Genomic DNA, 22,838 nt, shown 5'->3' with positions numbered 1-22,838 from the left:
AGGAGGAAGAACTTTCCCCAGACACACTTCTGAGGAATTAGAATGAGGATCGCTAAAGCCATTACTGGAAACAGAACTTTCTCACATGATGAAGAGCCACTCAGCTGACATACTGCATGCAGCTGTGGCTATCTTTCCTCAAGACAGAAGACAAACATCAATTTAACGTGATAATTTCATATACAAGTTTATTTTTCCTCCTGTTGGCACCAGGATATCATAAATCCTTACAAATTGTTTTTAATAATGAACATTGGTGAACTGTTTTTCCAAGCACCAAACATCATAAAATGCAATGAACAAGTAGAACAAAGTAAAAAGCTTCATGTGTCAGGCTGCTACTCTGGTAGGTCACAAATGAAGTAATTTTATGGCAACAAACAGTTCTTGACAATACTACAGTCTTACCTAAGCAACAGAAAAAAAACAACCAAACAGCTGCCACGTAATGTGCTTGGTTGATTGCTATGTCAGTCTTCACAGCATAAAGTTCCAGAAGCAGGGAACTGAAACTGAACAAACTGACCTGAAAGCAGCTTTTATCCCAAAACATCAGGATAGCTAGAATTGCTGTTTATGAGTAACAATTACATGAATAAGCACAGTAGGAGTACTGCACATTTGAAAATCAGCTCTGAGCCCACAGCCCAGCCAGCATCTCCTTAAGACTTCAAATGTCACTTAATTTCTGCTAACTAAGCCAGGAAAAACACCCTTTCATGTCTCAGCTTCAGTTACTTTTGAACCTAGCTTCGTTCTCTCCAACCAAAAGGCAACAGACCAACTCAATTTGCCAAGGCTATACTGCTTTTCAAGAGGTACAAACTCTTAGCATACCTAACTGGCTACCTACGCACTGAGCTGCTATATATGGTACTATGTCATCACTGTTGGACGTGGTGAGCTTTACTCTCCTTCTGGTACTACAGGCAGCCTGACAAGAGCCTGTGGGTCACATCTAAATCAGAAGAGCACAGAGACAGCCACCTCTGTCAGCTTGTCCAGCAAGATGATACCTGTAGGCAGTAAAGGCCCCAAATTACGCAGATATTTTCTGAAGTGTTAACAGGTTGGGTCCTTTAGTTTGTTCATCATGTCAGAGTGTGTCATGTGAAAAGACAACTGCTGTGCTTGCAGACACATACAGGCTATAAATGTAACCGCTGCCCACTCCTTTGACTCTCATTCCCATTTAAGTTGGATTTGGGGAAGGGATTTTGGAGACAGTGTGATCTATAGGCACAGCCCAAGCCTGGTACAGGACGACACGGCCAAGGTGTTTCAGTTTCTCAAGCTCAAGTTTCCCATCTGCAAAAAATGTTTGTGCAGACTCCTAAGAAAAGCTCAAGGACAAACACAGATGAATTTAGCTTGAAGCAGCAGCCTAGCAGCCACTGCAGCTCTCTGGTTTTATTATGAGGGAGTAGGCAGGTCAGAACAGCTCTAGACAGATCACACCGGAGTGAGCCAAAGGGACCAAAACCTGTGGTTAACCTCTCTATTAAGGTATATGCCTGCACAACAGCAAGATTGAAACTAATTGCTCCAGAAGAGGATGGAAACACTTGTGTTCTCCCCCTCGCATACCAGTTATTATGAATAAGCAATCAAATCAGGCCGCGTATCTCCTGAGCTGGATGCAATCCGAAACTGTGATCTAAGAAGACATATGCATATCATTACCTGTTTCCCAAGAGCAAATCTTCAACAGCAGGCAAAACTGCTTTAACATTTCTTACAAGAGGAAAACAAAACTGATACAAAGCTTTTGGGGTATAAAAGCAAAAGGCTTTCTGAGCTTAGAGAACAGGCTAGGTGCAGCACAAGACGATTCAATGCCCTTATTTGCAACGGTGAATGCAGAGCTGATGTCACTCCAACACAAGAGGAGAAACTAGAAAATGACAGCTTGCATACCTATGTTTGCTAATCTTTCTGGACTTCCTGCATAAATTGATCATAGTTTACCAACCGTATTCAGCTGTGCTAAGCAACTGTCACCTTAAACCCCCCCCCCCCCACTTCTTAGAATAGCTTCTAAGAGAGCACATAAACTCTGAGGAAAGCTCCCTTGTAGCCAGCAATTTCAAAACCAAAAGCTGACCGTTTTACTATTTACAAGAAAATATAAACCACTTTTCTACCTAATCGAGCATCACCCAACAGTTCCTATTGCAAATGAGAAAGGAGCTATAAAAGTCTCAGATGAAAAATGAGGAAAGATGTGTGGGAAGTGGCAATATCTTCTATTAGGCCTGACATTACACTCAAGAAAAAAAAAAAATCTAAATAAGATTAGACATAAAGTGCCTCATGAATTAAGGCATTATCTCCGCGCAAACAGCTCCGAGACTGGCTCAGACCGTCTGTCTACAGTCGGCCAAAGGCCCAGTGGGAAGGCCGAGCCCGTCTAGGCCAAAACCCCCTCCCCGCTCCTCACAGAAACGACCGGGCGCGCCCGGGGCAGCCCCACAAGGGCCGGTCCGAGCAGCGGCCGGTCCAAGCAGCAACTCCCGGCGGCGGCGGCCCCCCGACCTGGGCGTCACGGAACTCCACCACCACATTCTCGCTGCTCCAGCGCGCCGCCATCTTGTGCCGCCCCAGCACGAGCGGGGCGGGCAGCAGCGCGCCTGAGCGCAGCGGGGCGCCACGCGGGGGATGACGGGAAATGTAGTCCTCACTCACACACACCCCAGCACCCTCGGTCGTGGCCCAGGTCCGGTGCACCGGGGGCAGCGCGTCCCCCGCAACCGGCGCGGTCTCAAGGCGGGTACGGCCCTAGCGCGGCCTGGCTCCCCCAGACCGCCTAGCTGCGGCGTCGTCCGCGTGGTTACGGTCCCGCTGCAAGCCCGTGGGGTTGAGGGCTCTGCTTCGTGGGGCAGTAGCAGAAGCGCGGTGTCTCCGTGCCCTCCAGGGCCGCTGCGGGGTGGCGGACGAGCGCAAGCCCAGGCGACGGGTCCGGCAGCATCGCAGGGGTTAAGGGCGGCGGGCCGGGAGAGCGGGAGGCCGGGGGGGTGGGGGAGGTTGGGGGCGGGAGCATGCGTGCTGTCGGCCTCTATTGTCTCCGGCGCGGCGCCGAGCACCCAGGCGGCTGGCGGCGGCCGGCAGCGAGGCTGTGGCCGGCGCAGCGTAGCGGAGTGGGGCCCTGCGCCCCCGCCGCCCCCCGCCGCCGCCACATGGGCCGCAGCTGATCGTCGCCCGGCTGCTCGGCCGCGCCCCGGGCAGGAGCGAGGCGGGCGGAGCGACCCGACCGGCGTCCACCCTCCCCTCTTCCCCTTCCCTCCCTTCCCCCGCCATCCCGGGCATCCTCATTCCTCCCCTCCGCGGCTCCGGAGCCCTCGGCGGGAACCGCCGAGGGTGACGGCGGCGGCGGCGGCGGCCTCGGAGCGCCCTCGCCCTTGCGGGCCCGGCGCGGGGAGGATGCCTGGGGCGGGGATGGGTTTTCGCCCGTAGCTCCTCTCGCTCCCCCCGCTTCCTTCCGCCCCCTCTCGCCTCCCGGGGGCGGCGCGGCCCCGTTCCCCGCGGGGGGCTGTCGCTCAGCTCCCTCCGGCCCTGCGGCGCCCATATGGGGGGCAAGCAGAGCACGGCGGCCCGTTCGCGGGGCCCCTTCCCGGGGGTGTCGACGGATGACAGCGCCGTGCCGCCGCCGGGAGGAGGGGGGGGGCCGCCCCCCTTCGGCCATTACCGGGCGGGCGGCGGCGCCGGCGGCGCCATGGGGCTGCGCAGCCGCTCCGTCAGCTCGGTGGCTGGTATGGGCATGGACCCCGCAGCGGCCGGCGCCGTCCCCTTCGGGCTGTACGCAGCGGCGGCGCGGGCGGCAGAAGAGGCCGAGAGGACCCCGGGCGGCGGCGGCGGTCCAGGCTCCGACTCCACGTACGCCCATGGCAACGGTTACCAGGAGACGGGAGGCGGTCACCATAGAGACGGGATGCTGTACCTGGGCGCCAGGGCCTCGCTGGCCGACGCGCTGCCCCTCCACATCGCACCGCGGTGGTTCAGCTCGCACAGCGGTGAGTGCCGGCTCCCCGGAACCTCCCCACAGCTTCCACTCCATCCATGGGAGCCCCAGCTCAGTGGTGGGCACGGTTTGCCCAGGAACGGGTTGTGAGGGGGGCTACCCCTTGCTTGGCTGGCTGCTCACCCCCCCTTGTGCTAAGCCTGAAGGAAAGACCTCCATCCCTTTCCTGGTACTGGGGATGGCGTCTGTGTCAAGGTCAAGGGAGGAAGGGGCTGTGAAGGCAGGAGGCTTTCTGTAAGGGAGGTGGTTTGACTGGGATGTGATGTGATAGGTGTGGCAGACACATATCCCCCCTACTTCGACTTGGGGGAAAGTGGTCTGAAGGTGCTTTTGCTGGAGCACTGGGTTTTTGAAGACCAAACCAAGCTCCTTATGCCTCTATTGAAGGTGCTTGCGGGTGCTGCTCAGGTATAACTGTCCCCATGCATTAGAAACCGGGAAAGGGGCAGAGGAAGCCTTTGAAAGCGATGTGTGGGATTTTCTTCCCCTTTGTTTCTTCTGATAAAGGGCCAGGGAGAGGCCAAAGCGGGTTTTCTCATTGAAGCCAGCTGGCACCATTGTGATGCTGTGAAGGAAGCAGAGGAGGAACTGCCTGCCTCTTTAGCAGGGCTGGGAAGCCAGCTAGGCTCTCTTGCAGGAAACATCAGGCTGAGGGAGGAGAACAGTTGCCCCTATCTTCACCCTCCTGGCTGGACCCTTCTCTGGGTGCTGGTGTCTAGAGAGGAGCTCTGGCTGTGAGCGGGGCTGTGTCACTGACCTAGTTTTGGCTGGGTACAGGGAGTGAGATGGGAGGGCCTCCCTTTCCATCATGGCTAGGGGGGAAGTCATTTCAGGGATGTCTCCTTGTGTTTCCTGGAATAGTCTGGGATTTCTCTCCCACCCGTCCCCTTTGTAAGTGCTGTAAGTGTTCTCCTTACATGACATTGTCTGGGAATTTCATAATACACTTTGGGACAATGCCTCATTTTCAGAAAGGATTGAAACTGAACCAATGGACAAGAACTAAGTGCAAAACAAGGCTTTTGGGGCCCATTTTCCTCCTTCCATCTTGGGATTTTTCCCATTTACGCAGTCTTCAGGGGCAACTCTTCTCAGTTAAATGAAAGCTATATGTCTTGCATTGTATCCTCAGTGGCAGAACACCCTGATCAGGGTGCTTGCAGTCCTCCCTGGCAGATGGAGAGGGCTGACTGGCATGTGAGGTCAACTGCTTCCACAAACTTTCTTGCTCCATGACCTTGTACAGACCGTGCTGCTGCTCTGGGTTTTAAGCACAGATAGAAACTAAGGCACGGCATCCTTGCAGGTATTTCACAAACCTCTGTGTGAACAAGTGCCATGAGGCCTTTTGCTGCGCCTGGCACTGGAGCGAGGAGTGTTCCATTGGAGAAACACCCTGGGGCTAATCTGCACTTAGAGGTGGTCAGTTAGAGAGTATCAGTTACATTAAATGGTAGTTTTCAAGCTGCAATGCTGAGAGGCAAAGACCTGCTCATAAAAATAAACCAGCTGCAAAATGGAGTAAGCTTTTTCTGGCTGCTCAGGTTAGTACAATGCTGCTAAGTTAAAGCCAATGTCCTTGGAAGCTTGCAGCACAAGCTGTGGGAAGTGCTGCAGGAACTGGGTTTCTCTGGTGCCTCTTTTGGGGCCCTCTGAGAGTGAGCTATGCTGAAGCAACAGTGAAAGCAGTTCAGTCTGTGCTGAAGCCTATCCTGGTGGTGGTTCTTCCTCATTGCTAATTAATAGCAAAAGGAACGGAGGATGCTTAAAAACCATCCTGAAAAGTTGTTGGAGCTTGTTAGACTTTTGCGTTCTTCCTCTTAGTGTAAGAAGTTAATGGAGGATTTGGAGGCTGAAAGGAAGAGGAAGTAAGCCACCTCAAGATTGCTAACATTCCTGCTAATCTCCTGTTGCAGCTGGTTAAGCTACAGCAGGGCAGGCAGGAGCTACTCGCTTCTCCCACCTTGCCTCCCCATTGATCTGCTCCTCTCATGGTGTGGAGCCACTCTATTACCCACTGGAAAGTGCTGAAGCAGCAGCACTCCAGTAAATGGAGAGTAGCTTTGACATTGCTGTGCCTGATTGTCTCTTCTTTGAAGGATGACTCAGGGGTGTGGGGATTAGGGGACCCATTGACACACCAAACCCACTCAGCAGGATGTGTGCCTCGTGATCGCGGGGGTCTGCCCACGTTGCTGTACTGCCTCAGGAGAGGAGTCCCCCCAGACTGTGGCTAAGAGGTCTGGAGAGTTGATCCTTGCCCTGCCTGCCCTTTCCTCTGCACAAGCTGGAGACCTGGACAGTGCTGATCTTGGCACATGGAGGAGGTTGTGCTCATGAGCTTGCTTTTCCAGGAGTACTGGAGTTTTGGGGTAGAGCCAGGAGCCTCAAAGTGCAGCCTGGGCTCTTTAGGGACCCTGGTGGGACAGCAAGGAGCCCTGGCTTAATGCTGGTGATAAGGTGCTGTTGTTGCAGCAACATGCCTGTGATAACAGGAGCATGTAGATAGGCTGGGCACCTCACCGCTCCCTTTATCTGTGGTGCTGGGCCCATCAGCAAGAACCCTCAGCGGTGAGCTGGGATGGGCTTGACCTCTTTTCCTTGGCTAATCTTGACTCCTTTCCCCACTCTGCAGTGGAAGGCTTGCAGAAGAGCCAGGCATGGAGGAGAGGCCTGCTCAGAGGGAGGTTGGGAAGTGGTCCCTAGGGCCAGCATGTGCTGCAGCATCACTATAGGGTGCTGTGTGTCATGACAGTCAGCAAGAAGAGCCCACTGCTGAATCCTCCAGGCTCTGCCACAGCTGCTGGGGTGCAGGGACAGCAGAAGCAGTTCTGTACTGGAGGCTTTCCAGGGTCAGGGATGGAGAGCTGCTGCTCTTAGGAATAGCAAAGCCTAAATGGGTGTTTTAAATGGGGAGAGTGAGGGAGCTCTGACCTTGCGGTGGAGCTTGTCCCTCCACTGAGGCAACAGCACCTCATTTCCTGATGGGGTTTTTCCCAAGTGTGCCTGGATCCACGTGAGCGATCCAACTGCTCCAGCACCACCCAGAGCTGCTCTGGGATCTCCCTGACTACCCAGGGTTTGGGATCCGCTTCCTGGCTTACATGGGTGGAAAATGACAAAACAACTTTTGCAACTTTGGAGTTTGCCTGTAGCACTTGACCCCATCTCTGTAGCTTCATGACCATTAGGACTTCTCAGCAAAGCTGAGGCTAGCAGGAAGAAGGGAGAAAAAGGAGACGTGTGGTTTAGTGCTGTATGTTTCCAGCTTTGTGTGGTGCTCTTGGTATCACTGATGTTACTCATCTTCATCAGAGGATCTCGGGGAGTTTGCAGAAGCTGCAAGTAGCTTAAAGTTTATCTGGAATTCCCTCTCATCACCCAAAGCCCTTGTCTGAAGTTCTAATAAGTCCATATCTCCTTTTCTGTTGGTTACCTAAGGGAAATGCCATCTTTCTGTGCTATTAGGAATGTCACAAGCTTTCCATGCACTGGCAAAACAAGCTGTTTGTCCTGGATGCTGGTAGCAGCAAGGTCAGGAGGTCTCCTTTGCCAAGGGAGCTGCTATGTTCTCAGCGGTGTCTTGCTCAGAGCAGGAGGACCCACCCTGAGGGAGAGGGAAGAGTGGCTGGCACAGAGATTGCAGCATGGCTGCTGGGCTGTGTCCTTCTCCAGGCAGCTTTAGAGAGTAAAACAAGCTGGAAGTGCTCTTTAATAAGGGATGTGAAATAGGGATCACTTGTTGGAGAATGAGATGCAGGTCTGTGTGAATACCAGCGCTGGGCAGCCTTGGTCTCTCTGCCTGGCTGGGTACTGTGGTATCCAGTACCCATGTCTGTGGTGTACCCTTGTTGTGCTCTGACAGCTTCGAGTCCTGAGCCTTTTCTCACTTGACAGTCCTCACTCCTGAGCTAGTCCTGCCATTGTGGTCTCCACCAAAACCAGAAGCCTTAATTCTAGCTGGCTAGTCAGCAGGTCCGCTTTCAGCTGATTTTCCTGACACCAAGTTTTCAACATGCAGATATTTTATGTGCTTCCCTCCCCTCTTACAGGTGCTAGGCCAGGGAAAGAGCATCCCAGGGTCTGCAGGAACTTGCCATTAATGAATCTATTTTTCACAGAGGAAATTTCTAAAGAAGGCTGTCCTCAAGCCATCTTGCCTGGCAGCGTGGTCAGGTACCCACAACATTGCCAGGCCTGTGGATCATAGATTTACAGAATGATTAGTGTTAGAAAGTATCTTAAGATTATCCAGTTCCAACTGCCTGCCATGGGCAGGGACACCTCACACTAGACCAGGTTGCTCGAAGCCCCATCCAAACTGGTTTTGAATGCTGCCAGGGATGGAGCAGCCACAACTTCCTTGGGCAGCATGTGCCAGGGCCTCACCACCCTCACAGTGAATAATTTCTTCCTTAGATCTAACCTAAATCTCTCTTGTTTAAGTTTGAGCCCATTACCCCTCGTCCTATCACTACACTCCCTGATGAAGAATCCCTCTCCAGCATCTTTATAGGCCCCCTTCAGATACTGTAAGGCTGCTAAGAGGTCTCCAAGCAGCCTTCTCCAGGATGAACAGTCCCAGTTTTCTTAGCCTGTTTCAAGGCACTGATGGCTCCCCAGGCTGGTGATATTCAGCTATTGGACTCCTTGGGTCTGAAAGGGTTGCTCTTCCACTTCAGCCTTCTCTGAGCCAGCTTCAGGGCAGCATACACCCTAGGCAAGAGGCAGCCTTGGTAAAATAAAGTACTGAATACCAAAAGATGGGGAAGTAGAAGGCAGCTTTGGTGCATACCAGGCCTGCAGCCTGGAGATGAAGTGTGTCAACGTTGGTGTTGTGTGTGAGGAGCAGGTGGCGGTTATCTGTGGTCTCTGCAGCAAGAGCTGCACTGCCTTGACTCCAGTGCCCTCCAAAATCTCTCATATGCCTTGCCTAGGAGCCAGGCACTAATTGGTGTGGGTGCTAATGGCTTGGCTGGGCTTGCTCCTCTCTTAAACCTGTGCTTAAATCAGTTCAAGGGAGCCGGATGCCCTCTCCCCTGTCTGCAGACATGTGTTCCAGAGATGCTGAGAGGGATGCTCTTGTGCTCCCTGGGCTGACCCACTTCCCAGGCAGGATTGTCTTCCCAGCCCATGACTTAAGTTTATCCCATGCTGATTTGTTTTGCTGAGATGTTTGTTCGGGGACTGGAATAACCATAAAGGCTTATTTATTAATGTGCTCTTAGGGCTCCTGTGCTTCCTCTCTCTCATTTGCTGGCCGGAGACTCAATCAGCTGCAGACATCTTTGGTGGAGGAGTGGTACCCAGCCTGGTGCTGGGCCGAGGGAGCCGTAGAGAGTCATGGGAAAATGCTGCTAGATGCTGAAAATTAATTTCAGGAGAAACACAGGGAAGGAGAAAAACCCACTTTGGAGGGAGGGGAAAAAAGAAAAAGCCTTTTTTCCCCCAATGTAATCTCTGTGTGACAAATCAGACAAGCAGCAAAGACCTCTTTGAATAAATTCCCTCTGCAGGGACCAGTTCTGTGGCACCCCAGCCAGCTGGTGGGCAACCATGAGGCACATCACATTGCCTCTGCTGCTCATACACCGAAACCCCAGATGTGTCAAATATTTGGCTTTGATGTGACCTGGCTTTCTCCTGGTTCCCTTGAAAATTTAAATCAGTGATAGAACAAGGGACAATGGTTCAAACTTAAACAGGGGAGATTTAGGTTAGATATAAGGCAGAAGTTCTTCCCTGTGAGGGTGCTGAGGCCCTGGCACAGGTAGCCCAGAGAAGCTGTGGCTGCCCCATCCCTGGCAGTGTTCAAGGCCAGGTTGGACAAGGCTTGGAGCAGCCTGGTCTAGTGGAAGGTGTTCCTGCCTGTGGCAGGGCATTGGAGCTGTATGAGCTTTGAGGTCCCTTCCAACCCAAGCCACTCTGTGATTCTGTGATTTACACAAGTGATACTGTAAAGCAGCAGGCCCTGACGCAGAGCAGTTTACCTGCCTGCTCTGGTGTGGCTGTACATCAGGACACAACAAGCTTCTCTCTATGGAGGCAGACCCATTTCTTCTTGCAGAGAGAGCAGGAGCGGTTGAAGTTAGACCTTAGATGTCTCCCCTGCACCAGTCCCACCAGGCAGCTTCCAAATGCAGGTGCGTCTGCTGCGCATGGGTCTACCCCTTGAATGCTCCTGTTGTTTCTTTGGGTGCTGCTTTGGTTGAACACTTTTGCCTCGGAGCTTTCTGGGGCGAGGCTGTCAGGAGGTGCAGCTGCAGGAAGCTCTACTGGCCTGGGGCCTCTTCTCATGCCACTGCACAGGGTTTCCCATTGGCAGAGCCCAACTGTCAGTGGGTTTCCTGCCCTGCCAGGCTCGGGCAGAGGAGGGGACTGTGGGCAGGGATGGGTGCTGTTGGGGAAGCTGCAGTGCACCTCGAGGTGGAGCTGGCTCCTCTTCCCTCCTTCCCCATGGAGCTGAGCTGCTCTGGCCCATGTCAGCAGCAGGTTGGGGAAGTTCCTGGCTCTGCGCTTGTGCACACTGGTGCAGCTGTGGGCCTCCCATCAACAGCATGGAAATGAGACCGTGCACCTTGTGCAACTGTCTAGTGGTGCTCTGTAGAGGAGCAGAGAGATGCAGTGGAAATATTTACTCTTTTGCCAGTTTTAGCAGAAATTCCCCAGGGCTGTATGTTCCCAGTGAGCCTTCCCACCTCGTTGAGGCTGTGATGAGTGTTGTGGCCACTGTTCCTGAGAGACTGTCACCTAGCAGTCACAGAAATGGGGCTGGGATGGGTCCTGGTGAGGGAAACACAGTGGCACAGATGAAGAATTGCTCTGAAAGCTGCTCAGAGCTGTTTCCTGGCCCTAGCAGGCAGGACGGCGTGACAACAGTGGATATTTTTAGAGGCCAGCTGCCTGCAGTGCAAGAGAAGGAAAGCAGCAGGCAGGCAGGAGAACTGAGTGATGTTTCCCCTGTCCTGCATCCCTGTCCAGCATTTTATTTTCTGGAGCTGCTGGCTTTAAGGAGTTTCCACATCCTCTATGCCTCTTTGCCTGTTGCTGCCTCAGAAGACTTCATTTTCCCTCTGGTTTTCTCCATGGCTTCTCTGATCACAGCTCAGCAACTCGGTGGTGTCGGGGGCTCTACTCTTTGCAATGCAGCTTGGTGTAGTGGGCGTTTGGGGGGTTGGATTTTTTGGAGAAGTCTTTGTCACCAGCAAGGGAAAACCCACAGTTCCTCCTGCAGCCAGGGTAGTTGAAGTAATCCATTTGGGAGCTCTCCCTGCGAGGCAGTGGAGCTGTTTTGTCAGCAGTGCTGCAGGGGAGTTAGATCCACCTTTCAATCCGTCCGTCCAAGGCCTGTACATCTGTGGCTGGGGGAAATGAAGGAGAGGGTGTTGATGGCTTAGATTACTGTCTGCAGGGAGGTTGAATCAATGTGAACTAAAGTCAGTTTTGGGGCCTGATGTCTGTTAAGCTGGTGCCGAGCAGGATGGGAAGAGGTTGAGCACCCTCCCTGAGCTGCCTCGACGTTCCAGGTTATCCCTACCCAGATCTTGCTGCTTTGAGCTATTGTCCATCCTCTTATTTATTGCAGTATGGATTTCATAACCCTGGAAGTCTGCTGTTTGCATAGATCTTACCCTTCCAAGGGCAGTTGTAGACACCTTTGATTTCTTTTTGCTCACCATATGAAGCAGACAGTACCCTGTGGCCAGTCCTGGGTGAGTGTTTCATGGGGAACTCTGCTTTCCAAGGTCCTGCTTAGCTTTGGAAGTGAGGGTGCACTGTGCTCCCCTGGGTGTTGCATTGGTGATTTTCCTTTCTCCTGGGGAAGAGAGAGAGCATGAAATCCACAGCTGGGATTTTTGTCACCTGCAGCCCCATCTCCCTCCTGCTTTAGCAGCCACTGGCTGCAGAACAGTTCCACCCTCCTGTGTTCGAGGGTTGCACATGTTGAAACAAAGGGGAAGCAGGAGCAGAGGAGATGGGACTGCCATGCAGAGTTGCTTCTCCCTGTGGCATGGTGCGCAGCCCATCCTGCCTCTGCTAGCAGGAATTGGCATGGGTGTACATCTGTGGCTGGAGAAGGGGAGCTCATGACTGGCTGGTCAGCTTGGTGCTGTTGAGCATCCCTCTCCTGCACCACACACAGCAGAGGCGTGTGATCATCCTCCAGGTCTACACCCTGCCTTTTCCCTTCCTGCTGTCCTGTTAGCTGGGAGCATTCACTGGGCATCCTTTAGCAATTCCACACCCTCCTGTGGAGCGGGGAGATGCTCTCTGCCATGCATCTCTTCCTAGCACACCAGGGGCAGCTGAGGTTAGGGCTTGTTCTGCAGTGTGCTCTTCCCTAGGGCTTTTTCCCAATGGTGTCTTTCTGTAGGAGCAACCAATGTTAACTGGCCCCCGGCATTTCCCAGCCATGTGCTGCCTGTGGCTCTAGTTCTGTGTGCATTTTATCTCTGTTTGCTGCCCATTACATTAAAAATTGCTTTCTCTACCCTGGAGAGCAGTGCCTTGTGCTTCCCACACATCCCAGGGGTTGTGGGTCTTGCACTAATGGGAAGCAGTTGCCCCAGTAGCACCTGCCAACATGGCCCAGGCATGAAGTGCCACAGGAGACTCTCTGCCCTGGAAGTGCTGCCATGGGATGCCAAGGGAGGAGGTGTCTCAGGAGCCAGGTGGGATCACTTCCCATCATTGCTGTGCTCTGCTCCCTCTGCCAGCATCACAAAGCCAGGACGTGTCATCATGTGTCTCTGGAGTGTCCCTTCATCCTCCCCAGCAAGACCAGCTGAAGCTGAGGCAAGACAGAGCCTTGGCAGCATAGAGGCATGAGTGTTTTGCCTCTATGGGAGGGAGCTGGGAGCTGCTGCATCACCCCACACAAGATCCAGTTGCATCTGGGAGTAGCTCAGGTCAGGCTTTTACACTTGAGCCTTTCAGGAGTTCCTCTGGCAGCTCAGCAGCAGCTGGAGCCCACAGTGGGGACTCCATGGGTGCCTCCCAGCAATGGCTTAGTCAGGAGTGACTCATGCCTGGTCCCCGCGTGACGTGACGTTTCCTCGCTGCTCCCTCACAGCCAAAGCATCCCAACTCTCCCTTTCAGCTCTGCTTTCTGAGTCTCTGTATCCCATTGTGCTGCTGGAAGTTCCCCTGTGCTCCTTCATTTGTGCACCCGGGACCTCCTCATGGCCCTGGTGGCTCTGTGCATCTTGCAGATGATTGCTGCCTGCAGCAGGGTTTATGGTTGGGCTTCCTCATTTGTGCAAAGAGTCAGGAGGGGAAAAGCAGGTGCATAGGCAAACCCTTTGGAAATTCCCAGTGTGCCTGCAGGATCCCTCTCCTCTTCGGGCAGTGAATTTGAAACCTGGAGCCTCCCTCGAGAGGTAGGAAAGCAGTGCTGGGGCATCCCTGCTGCTCTTGTGTGCCATGAGATGGCCTCAGGCTGGTTTTGTGACTAGCAGGAGCCCTGAGCGAGCTTGAAACTCAGTAAATTCAAGCCCTGCGGTCTGATGTCAGGAGTCTAAGGTGTTAATGCCTTTGCTGGGCTGTTGCCCAGGACCCCTCTGCTTAACTTTGCTGTTCTCTGGGATGCTAAAATTAGCTTTGGGCTACACACTCTTCCTTATGAAGCCTGTTCCCAGCAACTGGGGGAGTGTTTCTGCAGTAAAGTAAAACTGGCAGGCAGGGTGAAGTTGTTTCTCTCATCCACATCTGGGGGAACTGATTCTGCAGCATAGCCTGGGCTATAGGAGGGAGATGCTCTCTACCTGTACTACACTACAGGCCATGCTGGAGGTGTCCTGAAAGGCTTTGGTGTGTCCATCTGCTGAGGCTTGATGGCTTTGGGTGCTCTGGAGCAAATGTCCCTGTGGGGTTCCCTCTCTTGTGTCTCCTGCCTGTTTCCAGTGCTTGGGCTTTCCATAGCCTCAGTATTGCAATCTGTTCTCCTCCTTCCTGTCCTCTCCCACCAGCTCCGTAAGAAGCCAGCTGGCTAAAAAAATACAATAAAATACCTCTGCCTCCTGGGTCGCAGCAAAGCAATCCTGGGCTGCTTCAACGTGATGCCACCCAGACCCTCTGCTCCATGTCCTGCATACTTCCTGCCCTGCATCCCAGCTGGAGCACTGATGCTTTTTCATCACTGCTGCATCTCCTCTTTGTGGCTTGAGTTGGGTGGGAGCAGGCAGAGGCATCTCTAAAACCTCAAGTGTTAGAGTGGTGCTGGCCTTGGCCAGCTTCATGGCCCATGGCTCATGGCCCATCCCTGACACCCTTGGCTGGTGTGTGGCCAACCTGGTGGCAGATATGTGCAGCATGGGGATTTTGCCAGGAAGCCACTGTGAGTCAGGAACAGCTTGTCTTAGACACTATAAAACCTTGCCTCGCACAGAATCAGCTTCTTTCTGGGGTGTCTGCTTCACTTTACAAACATTTATTTTCTCCTGACTCAGTCTGCAACAAAGTGGTGGGGTGAGACGGGGATCGACCAGGACCATTTCTCTGCCAAGGCCCATTGGGCTTCATTCCAAGTGCTGCCATCTAAACATGTCCAGTCCTGGCTGATAATCGGGGGTTGGCTCATTGGCATCCCCCAGCCCTGCGTGCCGTCCATCCTCAGGAAAGTAGGATGTTTGTTTCCACCCTGGAGCCGACCTTTATGTTCTCCTACCTCCACGCAGCCTTGAACTGGGAGAAAGGACACTCCTAGGGTCCTTTTCCAGAGCTGGAAAATGAGGCTGCTTAGGTGCTTTACTTCTTCCTGCCCATGTATCTCTGCTTGTGTCAACCCTCATGCTGCACAATAACGCAGCATTGTCACCACATTCACCTGGCATCCTGGGCGCATGTTGGGCTTTGGCTCCTGCATCTACCCTGCTGATGCTGTTTCCTTCTGCAAGGGGAGGTGAGTTTGGGCCTGATTCTGCTGGGTGCCCTGGCGTCCAGGCACTCCATGCAAGTGCTTCATTGGCAGAGGGAGCATGGTCCTTGGTGGGACATGTCCTTGGTGCAGCTACGAGCTGCCTCTTTGCCCCAGTGCAAGGCAGCATCACCAGTTGCATCGCTCAGAGGCTTATAGTGCATCACTTCCATGGTGGGTGATGCTCTCAGAAGAGGACATATGCAGCTCCTGAGCTACCAGAGGTACCCAAGTGCTGGAGATGAGCTCTGTGCACCCCATGTGCCATCTCCCAGTGTGCGCTCCTGTGACAATTGCTTTAGAAAAACAAGGAGTTAATTTATTTTCCAGGAAATGTGAGGTCTGAGTATCTTGGCTCTGCAGGTTTCCTTTGCTTGGCTGGTGAGGAGGACAACTACTCCATGATCCCTTCCTTCCTGGGGCTGTGCTGGAGCCCATGAGGGGTAACGGAAGGGGAGGGGTCAGACTCCCTTCACCTCTCACAATTCTACATGCTTCTCTGATTCAGATTGACCAACTGGGCCCATAGACATGTTTTTTCAGTCTTTCCTTACTCTGCAATCACTAGCATAGTTTTTTTAAAGATGATCCATCTCTTCCATCTTCTGCCTGATGCCAGTTCAGGTGGTGATGCTGGGGAAGCTGCAAGGAAGAGTTAGGATACCCAAGGTTTGCAGGAGGAGTTGGGATGCTCAGGGTTTGCTCAGCTAGGAGAGGAGGCACCAGGGCCCTGCTTCAACTGTATGCTTGGACCATATATTCCCAGTGTTCATCTTGAGCTCAGACACATCCTGACCTGGTGTAAACCAGCTCTCTTGGCCAGGGGCCCAGAGTGCCCTCTGGAGACACTGAGATGTACTGTGGAGTTGAGGTTTCCAGAACCTGCATGGATGTCAGGCTGCCTGGGGCTTATCTCTGAGCTCTCTGGTACTCAGGTTGTCCGTTGGGGTGGTGGGTACAGACAGAGGGACCCCTTCTGGCGTGGGCACGTTCTGGGGATACTGCTATACAGAGGACTTCTGGTTTATCCCACTGCTGGGGATGCCTTTGAATACTACTCTGTATGGGATGGGTTTCTTGTGCCTGAGCTGCTGCTTTCCCCTGCCTTCAGAGCGCATCATCCCCCACCAGCATCTTCCTCCCATTGCTGGAGGTGCTGCTCCCTGTGTTTCAGCCATCTGCTAGTGACAGAGACAAGGTCTCCTGCTGCTGGAGTGATGCCAAATCTCCTGGTGGCCTTGTAGCCTGGAAATGTCTGCAGGCAGACCAAGTTAGCAGAGGGTTTGGTGAGTGAATGTGGACATGGCATGTGCATTTCTCTGTCATCAGGGATGTGCTTGCAGCTCCTGTGGACGCTATCTAGCCCATCCCCAAGGGGAGCAGCCACTTCCACTTGCAGGATGTGGTGTGGTTGACTCTGTTGTGCTCAGTGGCTTTCCCAAGCTGCACAGATTGCTGTGGGCATCACTTGTAGAGACAAATTATGGGAATTTCCTGTCCCAGCTGTGTTTGAGATGATTACAGATGGATTGGAAAGGTGTCAATCCTACCACGGCAGCCTGTGTGGCAGTGCTTTTGGCACTTGAGGGTTAACCACAGAGCTTTTTCAGCTTGCATAGGATCTGCTGTGGGTTTTCAGAGGTTCCCAGCTCTGCTTCACCCATGTCTCTAAAATTAACCATGTAACCTTCCTAAAAATACTCAGAGGGCAGTAGCCCCCGGGGAGCACCAGCACTGCTTGCTCCCAGTTTCTAGACCGAGCCGTCAGAGAGATGAGATCACCTGCCAACCTGTGTCTTGAAGCCCTGGAAAGCCCTTGGCTTTCTCAGTCTCCTGCAGGGTATGAGAGGCCACGCCTGGATCTGAACCTGCCTTTCTGGGCCAGCCAATTTCCCACAGCACCCTCATCTTCCTCACTGGCTCCTGGCGAGAGCTGGTTCCTGCCTGCACATCTCTGTGACATGCGGTAACTGTGCCAGCTTCGGGTTTAATGTACCGCAGGCAGGAGCATCACCAGCTGCCCAGGATGCTCTGGTAAGGAGGAAGGCCTTTCCCAATAGCATCCTTAAGCCTCCCCATGGATGTGGGAGGCCCAAGTGAGGAGAAATAGCTGGGCCCTTCCTCTCTTTCCTTTCTTTTTCAGGCATGTGGGAGGAGGGTGAAAAGGGCTCGAGGAGGAGGGAGAGAGCTGAATTTTCCATGAGCAGCTGTCAAAATGTAATCTCCTGCATTGCTTGGGCTGGCAGCTTAGGCAGGATAAATTAACAGGGATTTTGGGGACTGTGGAAAATCCCATGTCCTGGAGGAGGACCGGCTGTGTGGGGAGCAGCCCTTTCATGTGCAGGACAAGCCCTGGGCCCCAGTGCCTGCCTGAGCCATAGAGGGATGCTCCAAGGCACTGGACTCCACTGTCGGGTGTCCCCTGGCCCCACTGGGTTTTCCATCTACAACATTCCCCCAGAGGTCACCCGGAGAAGGGATGAGAGAGCCTGACCCCTTCCCTCCTTCCCTTTCCCTGCTGCTCCAGTGAAGGGAATTCAAGCAGTTGCTTTTGTAATGCCAAATATTTGTGCCGACAGCTGGGGTGCAGGGTGCCCCCTGGCCCTGGGAACCTTTCCCCACTGGCTCCTCTCTCCTGCTCAGACCCAAGAACTGCTTTTTCATCCCCATCTCCAACCCCATCTTGTGAAATGCAGAGCCAGGAAAGTGTGCACTTGGCTCAGCCTCCAGACCCATGCAGCAGCCAGCATCCGTGTGTGGAGCACGTCACGCGTGCTGGGGTTTATGCCCAAGCCCCTCTGTCTGCACAGTGTCCCCACGTCCTTGTCACAGGGCCATGGTGGTACTGGGGGTCTCTGTCCCCTGCCAGCTGCCCTGAGAGCACCAAGGAGCGTGATGGGTGTTCATGCTAGCTATTTATAACTGTGCTAAAACTACCCCAGCCAGCAAAGAGGCCTGGAGACACAGCAACAGCGCTCACCAGAGCCTGCGAAGGGCCCTGCTCTTTGTCTGGCTCCTGCTGCTGCATGCCCTGGGCTGGGTGGTTTCATCCAGGACCCTCTCCCTTTGCCCCGGTTGTGCATCTCACTGGATCCCTTCGGATGCTGCCAAAGCCGGTAGATCTGGGGCAGCTGTTTAAAATAACACATTGGCACAGAAAAAAAAAGGGGGGGGCTGAACAGAGAAAACGAGGTCTTCCCGTGTGGTGCACGGGGGCCAGTACCTCACTTCTGCAAATGCCTTGTCCTGACACCAAGCTGGCAGCTGGAACACCTTTCCCAAAGGAAGCCATTCACAGCTGCCCTGTGCCAGGGGCTTGCCACTGGGAACCAGGCCCCAGAGCTTTCCCGGTGCTGGGAGACCATCCTCCTTCAACCAGGATGGGTTCAGCCAGGGACAGGCTGGCTGCCAGGGGAGCTGGGTGACAGGAAAGGTGTCTTGCAAGGGGAGGCTGGTTGGGTCTTGCAGGAGGCAGGCTGGGAGGCCATCTGAGCCCACTCTATAAATACACCAGGCAGATAAACACTTGGGAGGAGGAAAAAAACTATTTCAGCTAATGGGCACTGCTGCCACAAGGTATAAACCGGTCAGGAGTAAAATTAGGCTGGAGAGGATGAGGCAGGTTGGGGCTGCTGCCCCCATGACTCCAGCTGCCGGCATGGCTGTAGTGTGAACAAGACTGGACTCACAGCAGAAACCACATGGCAAAGATGTGTCCCTGCAGTGACACCCTGCTGGTGGGGGCTCCCTGTCTTAGCAGGTCCCTATAGAGCCAGTCCCCTGCTATCCATGACTCCCATCCTTGCTGTGCCCTCCCTGGGAATAGCCATCCTCTGGAGGAATAGGAGTCAGCATCCATATCGTAGCCTTTCATCCAGGGAGCTGGGAAGTAACCTGTATTTATCAGTGCTAATAATGACAGCAATTATCCTGGCTGTTTGCATGGTAGAGGTCTGAGCTGCCTACCCTTAAAGCCACCCTTAAAGCCACCCACACTTTCTCCCTTCCAAGAAGCAGAAAATATGCACTCGCCACATCCACGTGATGGCAAACAAGAACCTGATTCATCCTTAGATAATTTGTGTATGTTCCTCTCCTTTCCTGAGAAGCCTTTGCATATATATGAAGAAAGCTCTTAAGCAGTGCTGCAGTCAAACCTGATCTGCTTTTAGAAGACAGGTCCTTAAATTACCTTCTCCCTCTCTGCAGGCAGGGAATTGATAGATATTCTGGTGCAAAGCCATGGTGGTAATGGTGGCACACGCATTTGGCTGCAGCAGCTCAAGCTCTGCTGCGCTGGGCAGTGACAAGCTGCATGGCCTGGAGGAGTGGGACAGCAGGAGTCCTGGGTGGGTGACCTGCAGGGCTGGGTGGGGTTTTGCTACCTGTGAGTTTGGGGTTTAGTAAACCTGGGTTTGCGGCAGCCTGGCTCGGCAGCGCTGGGGATGATGCCATGGCAGTCTGTGTGGCTCGAGCTTGTGGTGGCACCAGTGGGATACCCTGGCACAAGCCAGGCTCCATCCTCATGCCCAAGTAAAGATGCAGAGTACATTTGGCCAGCTTCATCCAAAAGTCCAAGTTACCAGGCAGGGCCAAAGACAGGCTGGGACATCAGCCCGCAGGGTCCCTTGCTCCTGGAGCTTGTGCCTGGCATTGGAGGGGCGAGCACCCACCTCACTCCTGCCAGAAGCTGGATAAAGCAGCAATGTGGTCTCATGGCTCCAGCCTCTCAGTGCTCTGCTGCAGCCCTACAGCAAAACCTCCTTCCTTGTAGCTCTCCTGGTTCGCTGTGGCAGCAGGGACATCACTATCCATGCACTGAGACGTGCCCCTACCCTTGCCAGCTGTGGGTGCTTCATGCCCCTGGCTGCTCCTCGCCCTTTAAGGCCCGGCAGCAGCTGATGCCCACGTGTGCTCTGCCTTGGCACACTCCTTGTGCCCTCTGCGCGGCAGGCACAGGGACGGGCAGCTGTCCCCTTTCTCAGGCAGCTGTCCCCACGCTCGGGTGGCTGTCCATTCTCTTGGGTGGCTGTCCCCCATGCTGGCACTGCTGGTGGCTGGCACAGGATGAGTGGGTGCCCCACGGGCACTGCGTGGGGTCGGTGCCACCATGCAGGCAGCAGGTGAGGGGCTGCCCACTGCCGGGATGCAGGATGTGGGATGGATCCTTCTGTTTCCCTCACTAAGGGCTCTTCTCTCTGCTCTCCCTCCAGGTTTCAAGTGCCCCATTTGCTCCAAATCGGTGGCTTCTGACGAGATGGAAATGCACTTTATCATGTGTCTGAGCAAACCTCGCCTCTCCTACAATGGTAAGGGCCAGGCTGCGCAGCGGACACAGTGTCCTGCTGGCTTGGGATGGCTCTGGGCAGGCTGGAGACACTGCAGGCTGCGCAGGCAGGCGGCTCAGCTAGGCTTGCCAAAGGGCTGTGCTCCAGCGGGATGGTGCAGCTCACAGCCCTGCTCAGCTCTGCTTCCCTGGCATGGCTAAGACTCACTGCTTGTGCCTTTGGGACACAGCCCCCTCCCCACGTTGCAGAGTGCTGTGGCCAGAGGGACCCATCTTGGCCAGGTATCCTGCCTGTGGTAGGGGATGTGTGTCCTCCTGGGCTGGCACTCAGAAGGGTCATTGCTTTCCTCCCCTCCTCACTGGCAGTGAAGCTTACTGAGCTGAGCACTGGTCCTGCATCTCCCATCATCTTGATGCTGGCTTGCTACTCTGTGGTGCTCTTTGGAAGCCCCATTCTGGCTGCCTCCGCCGAGGTGGCCGTGGGCTCCCCTCTATCCCAGGAGTGGGAGTGCCGCTGCAGCGGACGTCTCACCACTGCCCTCGTCCCCTCCTAGATGACGTGCTGACCAAGGATGCTGGCGAGTGCGTGATCTGCCTGGAGGAGCTGCTGCAGGGGGACACGATAGCCAGGCTGCCCTGCCTCTGCATCTATCACAAAAGGTACCACGTGGGGACCAGGGGACACAGCCAGTTGGGTGGCAGAGGGGTAAGGGGACAGCCTGTGGCTCAGCAGCACAGTGGTGACATGCTTTCCTCTCTGCAGCTGTATAGACTCATGGTTTGAAGTGAACAGATCTTGCCCGGAGCATCCTTCTGATTGACCTGCCGGGCATGCTTGCTGATCTTTCTCTAAGGTGAGCCTGCGGTGGGCTGGTCAAATTAGGCTGGGTATTAGGAAGGAAGGAATTCCTTCTCCCAAAGGGTGGTCAGGCATTGGACCAGGCTGCCCAGGGCAGTTGTGGAATCACCATCCTTCAAAGTGTTCAAAACCCATGTGGATGAGGCCCTCAGGGACATGGACTAGTGGTGGCCTTGGCAGTGCTGGGCTGATGATGATCTGATGATCTTAAAGGTCCTTTGAAACCCAGTTGATTCTATGATTTTCCTGTGCTGGGTTTAAATCCTGGGCGAGAAGGGGAGGATGGGTTGGGTCAGGGTGGGATATGGTGGCTGTGGCTCTCACCTGGGATCATGTCTCTCTGCCTTTGTAGGGCACCTTGCTATACCTGCTGTACCTCCTCTCCCCGTCCTCCCTGCCCTGCCTGGAGTTTTGGGCTGACTTTAAATTCCTCAAGAAGACAAAAAAATAAAACCCAGAAACTTGAACCCATTTGGGACAACAGTGATTTTTTTTTTTATTATTATTATTATTATTATTATTTTATTATTATGATTTGTTTTGTTGGGGGTTGTTTTTTGCTTTTTTCTTTTGTTTGTTCTGTTTTTTTAAATGAAACAATTTAAAATAAAAAAACATCCAGAAGACAAGTGTGAGACCAGCAGAGCTACCCGCTCTCTCCTCCACAGCCGCTAGTCACCAGGAGAGCTCTGCCTACCAGGGAGGCCCTCGGCCGAAACTCTGCCATGATGTTTGGCTTTTCACCCCAAAATGAAAGGGGAAACTGCTGGGGGAAAGCAGCTGGCCAAACGGAGCATGCAGCATTCTTCACCGGCAGCCTCCCGCCCGGACCTGCCCGCGGGCCCTGCTCGGTGTTTTTGCATTGACTCAACAGGAATTTTCTCCTCTTTTTCCATCTCCCTTTTGGAGAGCTCCATCCCGGGCCCAGCAGTGTGAGATGGGGACTCTGCCCCATACTGGGAATGGGGACAGTGCTCCCCCATGCCGAGCCGCAGGGGTCTATCAAAGTGTTTACAATGAGTAACAAAAAAAAGGGGAAAAAAAAGAAGAAAAAAAAAAGAGAAAATGGTAAAAAAGAAGAAAAAAAAAGAAAAAAAAAACACAAAACAACCACAACTGAAGTTTCGTGTTGACTGGCGTGTTCTTCAGTTTGAGCTTCCCTGCCCCGGTGATGTTTACAGACTGGTCACTCTTTAACTCAGCTATAACCACTCAGAGACTGGAGAGCCGCAGCATCCCACCGCCTCTCTGCCACCCCTCTCCGGGCTCCTCTTGCCAAAACTCCTCCTCCTCCCTGCCATCGTCCTGGAGTCAAACCCTTGTGAGGAGGGGACGGTGAGGTCCCCGATGGCCTCTCCCCAGCCCCCCCTGGCCATGGGGGTGGCTTTGCCAGAGCTGCCGAGATGGAGCCGGTTGCTGGCAGTTACCCCCCCAGCCCAGCCCAGCCCAGCCTATCCCATCCCTGTCCCTCCCAGCGCGGCGGGTGTGTTTTTGTTGGTGAGACCTCCGCTGCTGGTGGCCGTGCCCCTGCGGGAAACCTTTCTGTATTTATATATTAAAAACAAAGGGGAAAAAACAAAACCTTCAAAGAGTTCAGAGCCTGGGGGGAGCTTCCTTCATTAGTCAAGGTGTTTTGATATGGTATTAAAACAATGTTCAATAAAATAATCACTGTTATTTTATTTCACTGGCTTTCTTGGTGAAGCAGAGCGTGGTGGCAGGCTTTCCCTGTCTTCACCCCTCCCACACAGCCTGGACA

General features: G+C 53.8%; 2 protein-coding genes across 6 annotated transcripts in view; one reads left to right on the top strand and one right to left on the bottom strand.

Annotated features, from left to right (window-relative positions):
* The window catches only part of WDR59 (WD repeat domain 59), a 50,019-nt gene extending 47,355 nt beyond the window's left edge, over window positions 1–2,664 (bottom strand). For 2 of the 5 annotated variants that reach the window (XR_009962942.1, XM_062609256.1), the window contains exon 1: window positions 2,536–2,664. Coding sequence is in view for 3 of the 5 variants with exons in the window: in XM_062609256.1 (XP_062465240.1) it covers window positions 2,536–2,589 (54 nt within the window). In the remaining 2 variants the exon portion in view is untranslated. Of the gene's footprint in view, window positions 1–27; window positions 138–2,535 lie in introns of all 5 variants that reach the window. The other 3 variants (XM_062609255.1, XM_062609253.1, XM_062609254.1) reach the window with 3 other exon arrangements.
* Window positions 2,665–3,057: 393 nt separating this feature from the next.
* On the top strand, window positions 3,058–22,761 carry ZNRF1 (zinc and ring finger 1). Its single transcript, XM_062609248.1, has 5 exons — window positions 3,058–4,010; window positions 20,147–20,242; window positions 20,775–20,880; window positions 20,984–21,074; window positions 21,432–22,761. The coding sequence occupies exons 1-4, from the start codon at window positions 3,566–3,568 to the stop codon at window positions 21,039–21,041; spliced, it is 705 nt and encodes a 234-aa protein (XP_062465232.1). The 5' UTR covers window positions 3,058–3,565; the 3' UTR covers window positions 21,042–21,074; window positions 21,432–22,761.
* Window positions 22,762–22,838: the final 77 nt, after the last annotated feature.

Source organism: Pezoporus occidentalis, unplaced genomic scaffold, assembly GCF_034315485.1.
Source record: "Pezoporus occidentalis ecotype Australia unplaced genomic scaffold, CSIRO_AGI_Poc_V1 ctg135, whole genome shotgun sequence".
NCBI classification, from domain to species: Eukaryota; Metazoa; Chordata; class Aves; order Psittaciformes; family Psittacidae; genus Pezoporus; species Pezoporus occidentalis.
Note: the sequence above shows the minus strand (reverse complement) of the source record. Positions and strands in the feature narration are given on the sequence as shown.

Coding starts and splice junctions, on each gene's coding strand:
- ZNRF1 (XM_062609248.1), top strand. CDS start 3,566: ATGGGGGGCAAGCAGAGCACGGCGGCCCGTTCGCGGGGCCCCTTCCCG. Junction 20,243..20,774: donor ACCTCGCCTCTCCTACAATG/GTAAGGGCCAGG, acceptor GTCCCCTCCTAG/ATGACGTGCTGACCAAGGAT. Junction 20,881..20,983: donor CTCTGCATCTATCACAAAAG/GTACCACGTGGG, acceptor TCCTCTCTGCAG/CTGTATAGACTCATGGTTTG.